This window comes from Stegostoma tigrinum, chromosome 8, assembly GCF_030684315.1.
Source record: "Stegostoma tigrinum isolate sSteTig4 chromosome 8, sSteTig4.hap1, whole genome shotgun sequence".
NCBI lineage: Eukaryota > Metazoa > Chordata > Chondrichthyes > Orectolobiformes > Stegostomatidae > Stegostoma > Stegostoma tigrinum.
The window spans coordinates 14,063,915-14,077,361 of NC_081361.1; the positions used below are offsets into that span (position 1 = coordinate 14,063,915).

Here is a 13,447-nt window from a genome sequence, read left to right on the forward strand (position 1 = left end):
TTGAACTGTCATGAGACATGATCAAAGTCACACCCCCAGCATTCACGGTGAAGGATAACTTCCAAATGAATGCTACCGGAACATGTCACAATCTGGTGTAATGGATACTGAAGGAGAGAAACTTACACTGGCTGAGGCAGGGGCGCACAGTTTGGTAGGCCATCAACACTGAAAGTTGTAGAATCACATCGACACCAATCATCGATAACATCACCACCTCCTGAACACCAGAGCTGGCTCAACATTGCTTCGTAGATAGCCTTAAAAGAAAATCACAAGATGAAATCCATTTGTAGATTCATGGTCTCCAGCTTGCCCACAGTGCAATGCGCTCTCCACAATGATACTTAACCTAATTTTCATGCATTGATTATCAGAAGCAAATGCGTAAGCCAAACAGAAAAAATGAACATGAAAGGTGGGTGATGGAAGCTCAGGTAGTATCAGATCGAAAGGTCATTGATCTGTGTAGGGCATTCCCAGTTCTGAGGGGGCTGGGGTGGGGAGTATGGCTGCTCTAGGTGAAAGGAGATCATGAATCGCTCAGCCTCGTGCTCTGTGCTGTTGCACAAAGCAACAAGGGAGGTATTTCATCTTCACTCTTCATGGAAACCAACTGTAACACTGAGCAATCCCCAAGTTCCTGTCCCACTCGTCCCTCCCTCCCCCGAAGAATGAACCAAATATGAATCACTCAACTACTGCTTTTGGCCAGTTTGTTACCACATGCCCTGTTTAACCTCATTTCAGTGCTGATCTTAACCAAAACAAAAGATTTCAGGTCTTGCTTTGTGAAGAGAACACAGGAATATCTATCACTAACAGCCTGTAACATGTAGCTACCTGTTTTATCAGAATGGAAATGCAGGGGAACTCTCAGAACGCCTGGTCAAATGAGCCAGTCACAGGCTAATCCATTACCAACATGGTAAGCATTAAACATCCAGAGAGATTAGCAAATGAGGAACAGGATGGTCGCCGCCCTGCGCTGGGACCACGTCAGCACAGCATCTTTTTCCCAAACAAACAAAATGAGACGAAGCTCATAGGAAGGGTAACCCTGGTTATAAGACAACCTTGTGGTCTTCTGCTACTGGGTCACACTTTATAATTGTGAATGTGTGAACTTACCCTGTGCCAAAACAACAATATTGTGTCTTCTAGAATCTGAGTTGTACAAAACCAGGGCAATTTCTCACGTTTATTAGTACAGGAGTGACCAGCCCCTCACCGCCAAAGTTCTACTCCAATTTTAAGCAACATATGCTCAAACTGATCTATTCCTATTCCTTGGCAATCTTACCCAGGGAAGGGAAGCATGGTGCAATAGACAAGGACAAGGTCACCCCCGTGTACCTGAGCAAAACAGAATCTGCAGCTGGCTACTCATCCAATCACAAATTATTTAAATCTTGTTTGTGCTACTGTGAGTTGCAATGAATACAGGAGTAATTGCCTGGTTAAAGTCTTCCAGCTTAGTGTATTGGCAATTGGAAGGTATCTGCTGTGGCCTCATCATTCAACAGTGTGTGTGTTTAGGGTGATGGCTTCTGTGGCGAAGAAGCGTTTGTCAGTTAGAAGGAATCTATCAGGAGTAAATACGGGGGATAACTCCTTTGTAACTGAAGGAACAGCTTGGAGTGGAAATGTTTGAGGTGAGCACTGAGCTGGGATTGCTGTTAGCAATTGAGTCACATGTTGGACTGGGTTTGTGCTTGGTGAGGTTGGATCAGTGCACTGAACTCACTTGGCTGGGGAAGGAGATCGGGGGCAGTGAATTGAATCTGGATGTCAGGGAAGGAGAAGTGGGACAGGTAGAACATGCAAATAGAGGGGTACGAAGGAAAAGACACTGCAAGTGGGGAGAAAAAAAGGAACAGCCCAGAAGAGGGAGTAAATACAGCATGCTGCAAGAGGATAAAGGAGGCGGGTGCAAGGTCGGCAGAGAAAGGAGGAAGCTTTAAAATGGGAAGGAGGAGGGGCAGCAAAGGAGGCAGAACACTTTTTAATTTATTAAGAAAGAAATGCTCAATTAACTGGGAGTCAGCAAAACTTGCAATCGCCAAGGTAATGAATTCCTTGAAACCGAATGTGGAATCTATAGCTTAAGCGTGCATCAGTTCAGGAGCTATTATATGGGGGAACAATGTTGTAAATGTGACTGTAACGAACACGATGAGAATTGCTCATTTTAAAGCTAGCATTGACACCTCAGAAGCAATAATTGCCTTGTTAAAATGCTCCAACTTCATGCATATGCATTGAGAAAGGTATTTACTGCAATCTCATATTCTTCAGATGGAATGTTATGGTGATTTTGTTTGGTAGAAGTGTTTATGAATTAGTTTGAAACAGTCTTTTGTTGTCAAGGTAAGCCTGTTGTCTTATGCTGACTTAAATTTTTGATTTGATTTATTATTGTCACATGTACAGTGACACAGTGAAATCTGGTGTGCATTATTCAGACAAATCATACCTTAGGTAAGTACAGCAGGGTAACAGAACATGATGCAGAATACAGTGTAACAGCTACAGAGAAGGTGCAGAGAAAGATAAACTCTAATATATGAGAGGTCCATTCATAAGTCTGATAAAAGAGAGGAAGAAGCTGTTCTTGAATCTGTTGGCACTCTACTGCACTAGAAATGCAATACTGTCAAAGTATATTATGGTTTTATGTTTAATGCAAGGTCAATAATTATTTAGAATATTGCATAAATCTTGCCATTCTGCTTCTGTGTGAGATTAAGTACACAATTTGTCAACTGAATTGCAAAAGGGATCATGACTACAATCACCTAATGAGTGCTGCATTATTCTGTTATACTGGACGCAGCTAGAATCAGGAAGATACTTGACAGAGGCTGTTGAGAATTACAAATAGGAAGGTTGAGGGCACTGAGTACACAAGGTCTAGAAACAGGAGAAGCATCAGGTCCCATGATTCCTACCCCTCATCCTGCTCTTTACTTCCTGGCTTCTACTCTGGTCCAGTGCAACATTTTTCATTGGTATTAAAGTTTAACCATGACCTGAAGAAGGATAGGCCAATGTAATTTTTAATCTTACCCAGTCTTCATCTAGTAATTGGTGTGCTTGAATGTCACACTTAGCAAACCCATCTCAATAATTAGGGCAGAATGTCATGCTTCCTCAGGGGGAGGTTGGCTGATAGGTAATAAAGGTCATCTTTTTCACATCCCACCCTTTCCCACCCAATTATAATTTGATGCGTGGCCCACATGTGGGTGGACAACACACTCTTGGGTAAATTAAGTCCTTTATTGACTGTTGAAGTGTCTCTTCTAGCCTTGTCGCAATTTCTCAAGTGTGGTAGGAGGCCGTGTATGAAGGCCACTGCGTCTCAGACCAGCTGTTGGGAAAAGCGGAAGAATGTCCTTTTGTAGGTTCCATCAGTCCTTCACAGGAGACATCCTGCTGAGACCTGGCCCTGTTCCCTCAATTTCTACTTCCCTACGTGTGCACCTTGGTTTGTATTCTGCTCACTGGGCATCCCCTGTTCTGGACCTACCAATTCGCATCACACCCAACCTACCACCCATGTCTTCCAACATGTCTTCCGTGACACCAAACTGCTGCTGGGAATAGAAAAATGCTGGCTATCTGATTCATGGAGCCAGACTTACAGCTCGGTGTTGGACTGAGGCCTATCCCTGTGCCAGTGAACTTATGTCTGGATGTTAACGTCATGAGAGGCAGCCTGCAGAACTGTTGCTGGTTGGGGTGACAGAGGGATGAGCTTCACATTGACTTTCTCACCAGGACGGGGAGGGAAGCCCAGTAGAATGGAAACTCCTGCCAAAGTGATGAATGACTTACAGGAGCTCTTGTGGCGCAGTGGTAGCGCCCCTGCCTCTGAGCCAGGAGACCCGGGTTTGAGTCCAAACCAGCTCCGGAAACGTGTTGTAACATCTCAGAACGGGTTGATTAGGAAAATACCTACAAACGACTCTCACTTTATGAACAGTCAAGTCTTATCTTTACAGTCTACTGCAAAACCAATTCTGAGAGTGGAGTGCTGACCCATACACTTACTTTCTGTGTCTCGTTGTCACTCAACAGTTCATACAAGGGAGCAGCCTTGGTGACTTCCAGTAAGACAGGCTCTTCTTGCCTGTTCTGGCCTCCTGTTAGGTGGCATAGATGACAGGACGTAGGGCAAACACCCCTGTTTTCACAGTACATCCTCACCCCTGATGACATAAGATCATCGCCCGAATCGAGAAGACTGCTAACATAGGCAGGAAAGGTTATAGACTTTGGATCCTTCTCACGTTCCTCGGATTCATCAGATGGAGAATTGCCTGCATGAAAAGAATCAGATATTATTACAGCACAATTTAAATATGCATATCCCATATTAGAGAGTAATGAAGTGTGTAATTAATGCAATTAGTAGTACAGCTACAGACGGATTCATTTATACTTGAGGTATTCTGGAAAGTTGAAGAACAATATTTGGAAACCAAAGTACCCGACTGTGCACTGTACAAACTTGCTTCTCCCATTAAAGGGACAGATTTTATCCTAAACTTAAAATCGCAGCTGCAACTATTATTCATATATATTAACACTGAATTCTGTAAAAGATTAAATATGATTGAGAAAATTAGGGGAAACCAATAAATGTTTTTATTTCACGTACATTTATCAAGTCTTGCGGGGACATCATTGGCTCCCCATTTTCTGTCTCTTCAATCATCATTTGTGTCCCTTGACCAGTGGTTTCTGTATCCCTTTTAAACATTTGCCTCCATGAACTCTCTCTCTTGTTTGTATTCACAGACTTTCATACTTTCCGTCTCTTCCACACACTTAACTGCACATATTCTCAATTACTATTTGTCACCGCAACCTGTACCCCTTACAATCCACAATGGCTGGTCACATCAAACCTCATTGTGCCTGCTCCCGAAACAAAAACCTTCCTCTGAACTTCAGTAAAACAGCATTTTCAAAGGTCCAGAGATAATGGGAGCTGCAGATGCTGGAGAATCCAAGATAACAAAGTGTGGGGCTGGTTGAACACAGCAGGCCAAGCAGCATCTCAGGAGCACAAAAGCTGACATTTTGGGCCTAGACCCTTCATCAGAAAAAAGGGGAGGGGGAGAGGATTCTGAAATAAGTAGGGAGAGAGGGGAGGCGGACCGAAGATGGACAGAGGAGAAGATAGGTGGAGAGGAGAGTATGGGTGGGGAGGGGATAGGTCAGTCCGGGGAGGACAGACAGTTCAAGGGAGCAGGATGAGGTTAGTAGCTTCGCATTCTCCTCATGACCTTTGAACTCACATAGATCACTTTGACTCTAGATAGAGCTTTATCTGACCATGTGATGAATCTGGTGCTCATTTTCACTTCTCTAACTAAGGACTCCCAAAATTGAGCTCAGCTGGAACACAACTGCCTTAACTGTTCTTTACCAGATCTGCCTAAACAGTCCGAGGCTGGATCTCTGAAATACACCACCCTCTCTCCTCCAGAACCTTCGGAGTCATTTCTTGACCAACAGCTTCACCTTCAACCTACTGTATTCTACATCTCCAAAACACTTGAAAAACCCATGGAGCAAGAAATGATGATTCAGTTGCTTCAAATCTCTCCCCTTTCTTAGTTTTTGACAATCATTTACCTTTCAGACATCTTGCTTTTATTGTTTAAAAATTCACTCACGAAATGTGGGCATCTCTGGCTAGGCCAGCACTTATTGACCAGCCCTAATTGCCCAGAGGGCAGTTAAGAGTCAACCACATCACTGTGGCTCTGGGGGCACATGCAAGCTAGATATGTGAATGACATTGACAAAGCAGCTGAATATGGTTGGTCATGGAAAACTTTCCGACGAACTCCTGCAGAGATATCCTGGGAGCCAAGATGGTTGTCCTCCAGTAACCACGTGCCTTCATGCTAGGTATGACACCAGCCAGCAGTCAGCTTTCCCAGGGCTTCTTGATGTCATACTCAGTCCAATGCTGGTGTCAAGGACACTGAACCTCACTTGCTGTTTTCGGCTTCTCCCTTTTATCCATTCGTGGATCAATGTTATAAAGGTGAAGAGTTGAGTGGGCCTGTGAGAATACAAAAACAACATCAGGGAGGTTATTTTTAATGCAGTGCTAATTGATAGCATTGTCAAGCACTGCACACCATCCATCATTTTACTGACGATCGACAGTAAACTGGATGGTAATTTGTCAGGGTGGACGTGTCCTGCTTTTCATCTCCAGGACATATCTGGGCAGTTTCCACAGTGTTGGTATGTATGAGCGTCATAGTTGTGCAGCAACAGCCAGGGCTAGAGAGCAGCTGCTGCAAGAACACAAGACTTTGGAACAATTGCTGGAATTTTATCAGAGCTCACAGACTTGGCAGACTCCATTACCTCTTCAGCCATTTTTCGATATCAAATGGAGTGAATAAACTTGGTTGAAGTCTGGCATTGGGGACCTCAGGAAAAGGTCACGACGGATCATCCACTTGGTATTCCTGGCTGAAGATGGATGCAAGTTTTCCAACAATTTTTTTTTGTTTGTTTGTTTTACGAGTGTACTGGTCTCTGGAACTGAAGGGTGGGATATTTGAGCAATGCTCTCAGTTTGTTAGCTGCCTACTTGTCCATTACCATTCATGGCTACATGTGGCAGGCAAAACCTGTATGACATCCATTGGCCGCAAGGTCACTTTGCTCTATCACTTACACTGTTTAGAATGCAAGCAGTCTTGTGTTGCAACTTCACTAGATTGGTACCTCATTTTGAGTCATTTCTGCTCCTGCTCCTGGCATACCCTTGTGCAGTTTCTGTATGATCTCTAACTTGACAGTAACGATAGAGGATATACTGGGCCATGAAGTTACACAGTGTGGACAAATACAATTCTGCTGACATGCCTCAAGGTTGCCCAGTCTTATGTTGCTAGATATGTTCAAAAGGTACCTTATTTAGCACAGTGACAGGGCCAGCACGATGGAGGATATCTGCAATGTGAAGGCTGAGCTTCTGCAGGAGCTGAGACGATAATATGACCGATAAGACCACGGACAGACATACCTGCAACAGGTAAATTGCTGAGGACTTTTCCCTCTCTATCTGCTTCACACCCGTTCTAGGAGGTGTGGTCTCTTTGGACTCGACCAGCTGAGACAATGGTGGTGTTATAAAGATATTCTCGTCGATGGACATTGATGGTCCTCACTCGGAGTACATTCTGCACTCTTATCATCGTCAGTGCATTCTCCAAGTGCTATTCAACATTCGGCAGCTGAGGGTCATGGAGGTGTAGGGAAAGGGGCAGGGTGCTTGGTGCCAATGAGCAGGAAGTTTCCATGCCTATGGACGATCCAATGCCATGAAACTTCATGTTGTGGTTTCCGAGAGCAACTCTGCCTCAATTGCATTCTTCAGTCTTTCTCTTCATAAAGCCCAGCAATGCATTACACTGTCTTGCAAACCACCCTCAAAGACTTGAGCATATACACAATTGGCTCTTCCCCTTTAAATGGGATCATTTTTGTATTATTTCTTCACACTCTTCCTAGTGGCACAGACATCCAGAATTTGTAGATTTGAACCGTACTTTTTCTCATAGCATTTCATGAGGAAACAAAAGTGGGCTCACTAACATTTCATGTGTGTGAAATCTTCATTTTAACCATCCACCTTTCTGGGTGATGCAGAAAGACATTGTCTTTCAATGATATGCCCAAAGTATGCAACAACAGAATCTGCAAATAGAATATCCATTTTCTTCTTGAGAAATGCACACTTCTATTAACTTGACTGAAGTCCATTTAGATTAACAATGTGGCTTATTGTGTCAGATACCATTGACTAACATGGCCTTCTTGGAAACAAATTGCAAAGTGCAACATTAGTGGGATCATCTCTACTGGCTGCTGGAACAAAGCGGGCAGCACTGCAATTCTAAGAAGCAATTGAGAGTACAGATACAATTCTCAACGTTCATCAATCATTGTCAACTCTCAAGTGTTGGTCCTCAACCGTATTCATTGATTTGTCTCTGACAGATTGAGTTGAATGAATGTTTCACTTCTCCCAGCACTGCAAATCTAGCTGTGCTGATGAACATCTTGAAACGGACCAATTCCCTTCAGTCAACACAAACAAAAACTGTCTCACCTCTACTCTGTGGAACGATAAACAGATTCAAAACATTTCCTGGAAAATGATGCATTCACAGCATCGGGTTTGAGTTACATTGTGTGAGTCAGTCATGCCAGTATTCAAGAAAATTCTCTGGGATTTCTGCACCTCTCCGCCCATACCCTCGCTCAAAACTACAGTGACTCCACTTCAAAAGTATTTCATTTGGCTGTGAAATGATTCAGGGTCCTCTAAGGTCATCAAAGGTGCAAGAAAAATGGAAGCCTGTCTGTTCAATTCCCTTTTCTTGCTTTGGTTCAGGGCAAGGACCCAGTCTGAAATATCATTTGGTCTGTTCTTCCTGCACAAAACCTATCTGCTGTGTGCCCATCTTTTTATGTTCTTGCTTTCAAGATTCCTGGCAGTTAGTTTCTCCTTCATGTTTTCAATTTATTCAGCGAAAGTTCAATGGCTTCAATCCTACTATGTTCCTTCAGCACCAAGATGCAGCCAAAATCTCTGCAGCCTCACTGTGCTTTGATGCAATGGGACTTACATGTTTCATAATCACTGCTTTCTGCAAACAACTTTTTTCTCTACACCATATCCTGGGACATTAATGCTGGAACAAGCAAAAACAAAAGTTTAGAACACAAAACATTGAACAGGAACAGGCCTTTCAGGCCACAATGTTCTGACGCCAAACTAACCTAATACCTCTTGCCTGCCCTTGGCTCATGTCCCTCCATTCTTCGCATATTCATATGCTTATCCAAAAGCCCCTTAAAACACCCCTATTGTATCTGCCTCCACAACCACACCGGTATATCACTGTGTAAAAAAAAACTTACCCCTCACATCTTCTTTGAACTTTGCCCCTCTTGCCTTCAATGCATGCCCCTGAGGATAAGGGAATTCAACTCTAGGAAAAAAACTCTGAATGTCAACCCTATCTCTGCATCTCATAATTTTATAGATTTCTATTAAGTCTCCCCTCAGATTCTACCACGCCAGAGAAAATGACTTGAATTTTTCTGGCCTCTCCCTACAACTCACAGCCTCGAACCCAGGTAACATTCTGGTAACCCTGAGATAACAAGGTGAAGAGCTGGATGAACACAGCAGGCCAAGTAGCATCAGAGGAGCAGGAAGGCTGACGTTTCAGGTCTAGAGAGTCTAGGCCCAAAATATCAGCCTTCCTGCTCCTCTGATGCTGCTCCGCCTACTGTGTTCATCCAGCTCTACACCTTGTTATCTCAGATTCTCCAGCATCTGCAGTTCCTACTTCCCCTGAAACGATTTCCTTGTCCTTTCTTTTTAACTTTCCAAATCTCCCCTGATGTTAACCTTCCTCTACCCACCACTTAGTTAAAAACTCTCTCTGCACTCCTGCTTCTTAGGTTACAGTAAACCAGTCCCAACTGTATTCCAGTGCAGGCTGTTCTAATGGTACAGCTCCCTTTATCCTCAATACTCATGCCAATGACCTAACTGATCAAACTCATTTCTTGTGCACCAAGCGTTGAAAATTATGTTATCTTATTTATCTTCTACCAATCAGCTCATGGTTCAGGTAATTGCCCAGAAACAATTTCCTTTGTGATTCTGCTCTTTAATTCAGTCCTTAGTTGTACTTACTCTCTCAAAAGAAACTCGTTCTTAGTCTCTCCTAAATTTTTGGTGTTCACATGGTCCACAACAACTGTATTATCCCCCTCCCACTTTCAAAATGATTTCTGAAGAAGGGCCTTGGCCTGAAACGTCAGCCTTCCTGCTCCTCTGATGCTGCTTCGCCTGCTGTGTTCATCCAGCTCTACACCTTGTTATCTCAGATTCTGCAGTTCCTACTATTCTGGTAACCCTCTTCTGCACCCTCTCCAAAGCCTCCACATTGTTCCTGTAACGTGGTGATCAGAACTGAACGCAACACGCTAAGTGTGGCCTAACAAAAGCCTTATAAAACCACAACATGACATCTTGATTCTTCAATTTAACGTTAGTTTGCAATATCAGTCTTTCAGAGGTTTGTAGAAGTTTCAGTTAATGCTGATTGCACACAACACCTTAGTTGGGCTGTAATTGGAGCCTTGCACACCATTTTTCACATTCCGTGACAGGAACGGGGAGGAAAGTGAAGGAGAAAAATGTAGCAAGACCTCACCAATGGAAACGAGACATCAGGCCTTTTTCCAATTGGACGGAGAAGAAAGTCACAGAAAGTCTGCTCAGTAAGTAGGGACAGAATTGCTCCAGAGATCAATAAAACACACAGACCTAGAGAATAGGGCTGAGAAACACAGCTTGTGTGGCTCAAATATGAGGACTATGTTTTACTGTGATGAGTAGACTCATGAACTTTCTTAGATGGGAATTGTTTGCCAGAGAAAATGCAGCAGGGGGTTTGAGAAGCTAGTTTGAGATTGGTATTAGATGAGAATAAAAGAAATGTTGGCAAAGACTCAGGGACTGAATTGAAATTTGTTCTGCTGAAATATTTCTCAATTCCATAGTGAGAAACCAGAATCTACACAGAGAACCTTTCAGTAAAGTTGGTGGCAGATGAATGACCATAACAAATGAGAAGAAAATTGACTCTGCTATTGAATGGCTGAATACTCAAGCCGAGGAAGAAACTGAATTGGTATGTACTCACTGAAATTGAGGGGGACTCGGCACAAACGGGAAACTGAGCCTGACTGTGAAGTTATTGAAGTAAATATTGCCTAGTTTGGAGATTATATTTTCTTTCCAGTTAATACAGAACTTGTTGTGGAACACTGGAAGTTTCATGGGAAATAGAAAGGCACAGTAAAACTGCTTTACAATCAGGTAATCCGTGAAGTGAGGTGCCAAAATGGATCATAGAATGTTTTTCTTGCTGATGAATGATAATAAACCAATGTGATTTGATTTCACCACTCTGCTCAATTGAAAAACCATTTGCAATGTACATTTCTCTTCACTTAGCAACACTGAACACAGAATGACAAAGTATGCTTTCCATGCGGGTGGAAATAAATATCTGGCTGCCATTTTCCCTGAAAGCTTTTTATAAATCCAGGTACTGAGGGACTGCCCAGGCAGGATTGTCTTCGTTCAACATACAAGCCCATGGAAACTTAACAATCTTCAGCAAAATTACTGCAACCAAGAAAGTGTTCATCTTATGGGGGAAAACTGTTAGACAAGCGGAAACACGTTGAAAATTACCTGGTGTTGACAATACAGTATGAATAAACAGAAATGCAATGTGGTCTATTATTAATTAATTTGCAATTATTAATAACTATCATTGAACTTCGCAGCTCTAACATTGAGATGCAAAAATATACTTTACTACAGATATCAATTATTCTTACTTTGCGAAATTAAGGTTCACACTGGCAGGAACATGAGAATAATAGCATTCAACAACACACACGGACACACACACGGACAGGAGGAGGTCTCTAGCACTGGGATAGTTTAGTGCCGAAAAATAAGAGTTCTCGTGAAAATGAAGATTTGTATTCTGGTGAATAAATATTGAATGACAATAAGCAAATGGAAGTGATAAAATCCCAATATTTCCACATTTACAATTATCAATAGCATTTTCAGATTGTTTCTAAATTCTAAAGTATTAGAATATGTTCTCCTTGAAAATGTTAATATTTTCTTTACTCTCCCCCATCTTCATGTTCTGGGATAAAACAGGACACAAGGCTGCAGTGGAAGTTACAAATTATTAGTGGTCAGGATTCTATCCCAAATTAGGCAACAATGCAGTTTTCACAGATTACACTATGCACTCATTACAAGTGGGTTATACGAGTGTTGTTTATTCAAAGCAAACACGATCTTTAATCTGAAATCTCCTAATCCAAACTGTCAACACATATGCATTTATAACAGCAGACAGCTAAGGCTGGACAAATTCCAGTGCAAAGTCCTCGTCTTGGTGGGTCTTATTGGACAAATTTCCTCTCTTAAAATGGCTATCATTTAACTCGATTAAGTCCATACCAGAGAATTTCAATTCTTCATCAACTGACATATAATGTCTCCCTTTTAACCACTCTTCATTTGGCGAGAGGCAGGTCACCAACCACAACCAACCATCAGAATCTCTGGCTCCACACTGAAATCACAACAACACCCTCATTTCTTATTACAACAGTGTTTTGTACAGAATTAACGTTTAATGCACTGAGTCAGTCTCCCGAAATAGCGGTCAGGACAGTCAGCTCATGCGAGTAAAGCAATGTTTTAAGAAAGACCCGGAGGAAGTGACCAGTGACTAGCGGTGGGCCAAGCAGGCTTAAAGAACGGAGGTAACAATCAACGTAGTGTGAAGTGTGAAAGGGATGAGGAAGGAGAAGTGGTAACAGGGGCAGGGTGGAAGGAATGGTAATGAACAGCACAAACAAGATTGGGAATATTGGGAAAAAGAAATGGGGAAAGGGAAGTGGAGAGGAGAACAGCAGGAGGGGCAGGATAATGATTGAGAAAGAGGGAGAAATTGCAGGGGAACAGGTAGGGTGGGTGGGGTGGAGAAATGGGGTAGACAAGGGGCAGAGCATAGGACATGGGATAATTTATTGGAGCCCAAGCTGGAGTTTTATGCAGAGTTATGAGTTGGACAGTGAGGATGGAGGATAGAATGAGACTTTGATGGTAATGTTAGATCATTCAATATCACCTTCACTATACCACCTTTAATCAGACCATGACTGGAATGTGTTAGAGTAATCCCGACTGCAGCTCACCAAGGTGTCGCAGAACTTTGTAGTATGACTCACTATAAGATAGACTTGTGACTATACTTCTTTTTCCTGGTAGAGACAGGCAGTACCTGCTTGATGCTTTGTGGTAGCCGAAAGTCACATAGTAGTGTCATGTCTTGCCTTCAACTAGATGTACTTTATTGCCTTAGAGCAACTGGGTACATGAACACAGATATTATTATTAAAGGGGCCTACAAGCCTCCAGCCCCTTGCACTAAATCCATGCCCCTGGTTTTTGCCCCTTCACTGCGGGAAAATCTTTCTACCTATTTACCCTTTTCAGATCCTTCATAACTGTGTACACCATAATCAGTTCCTCCCTCAGCCTTCTCTGCTCAAAGAAAAACAACACCAGCCTTTCTTCATAACTGAAATGTTCCATCCCTTGTAATATCCTTGTTAATCTCCTTTGCACCCTCTCTACTGCAATCATGTCCTTCCCATGGTGTGGGAACCAGCCTGCACACAGTACCCTAGCTGTGGTCCACCTTATATTATATACAACACTATCATAACATCTCTGCTCTTGCATTCAATGCCTTAACTAATAAATACAAGGATC

The 13,447-nt window shown here is 42.7% G+C and overlaps 1 protein-coding gene across 1 annotated transcript in view; it reads right to left on the reverse strand.

Moving 5' to 3' along the window:
* Positions 1–13,447, reverse strand: part of astn1 (astrotactin 1) — a 1,971,124-nt gene that overhangs the window by 138,597 nt on the left and 1,819,080 nt on the right. The window contains exons 17-18 of the mRNA XM_048538653.2: positions 4,057–4,325; positions 127–260 (exon numbers count right to left, since the gene is read on the reverse strand). Of these exons, the coding sequence (XP_048394610.1) occupies positions 127–260; positions 4,057–4,325 (403 nt within the window). The remainder of the gene's footprint in view (positions 1–126; positions 261–4,056; positions 4,326–13,447) is intronic.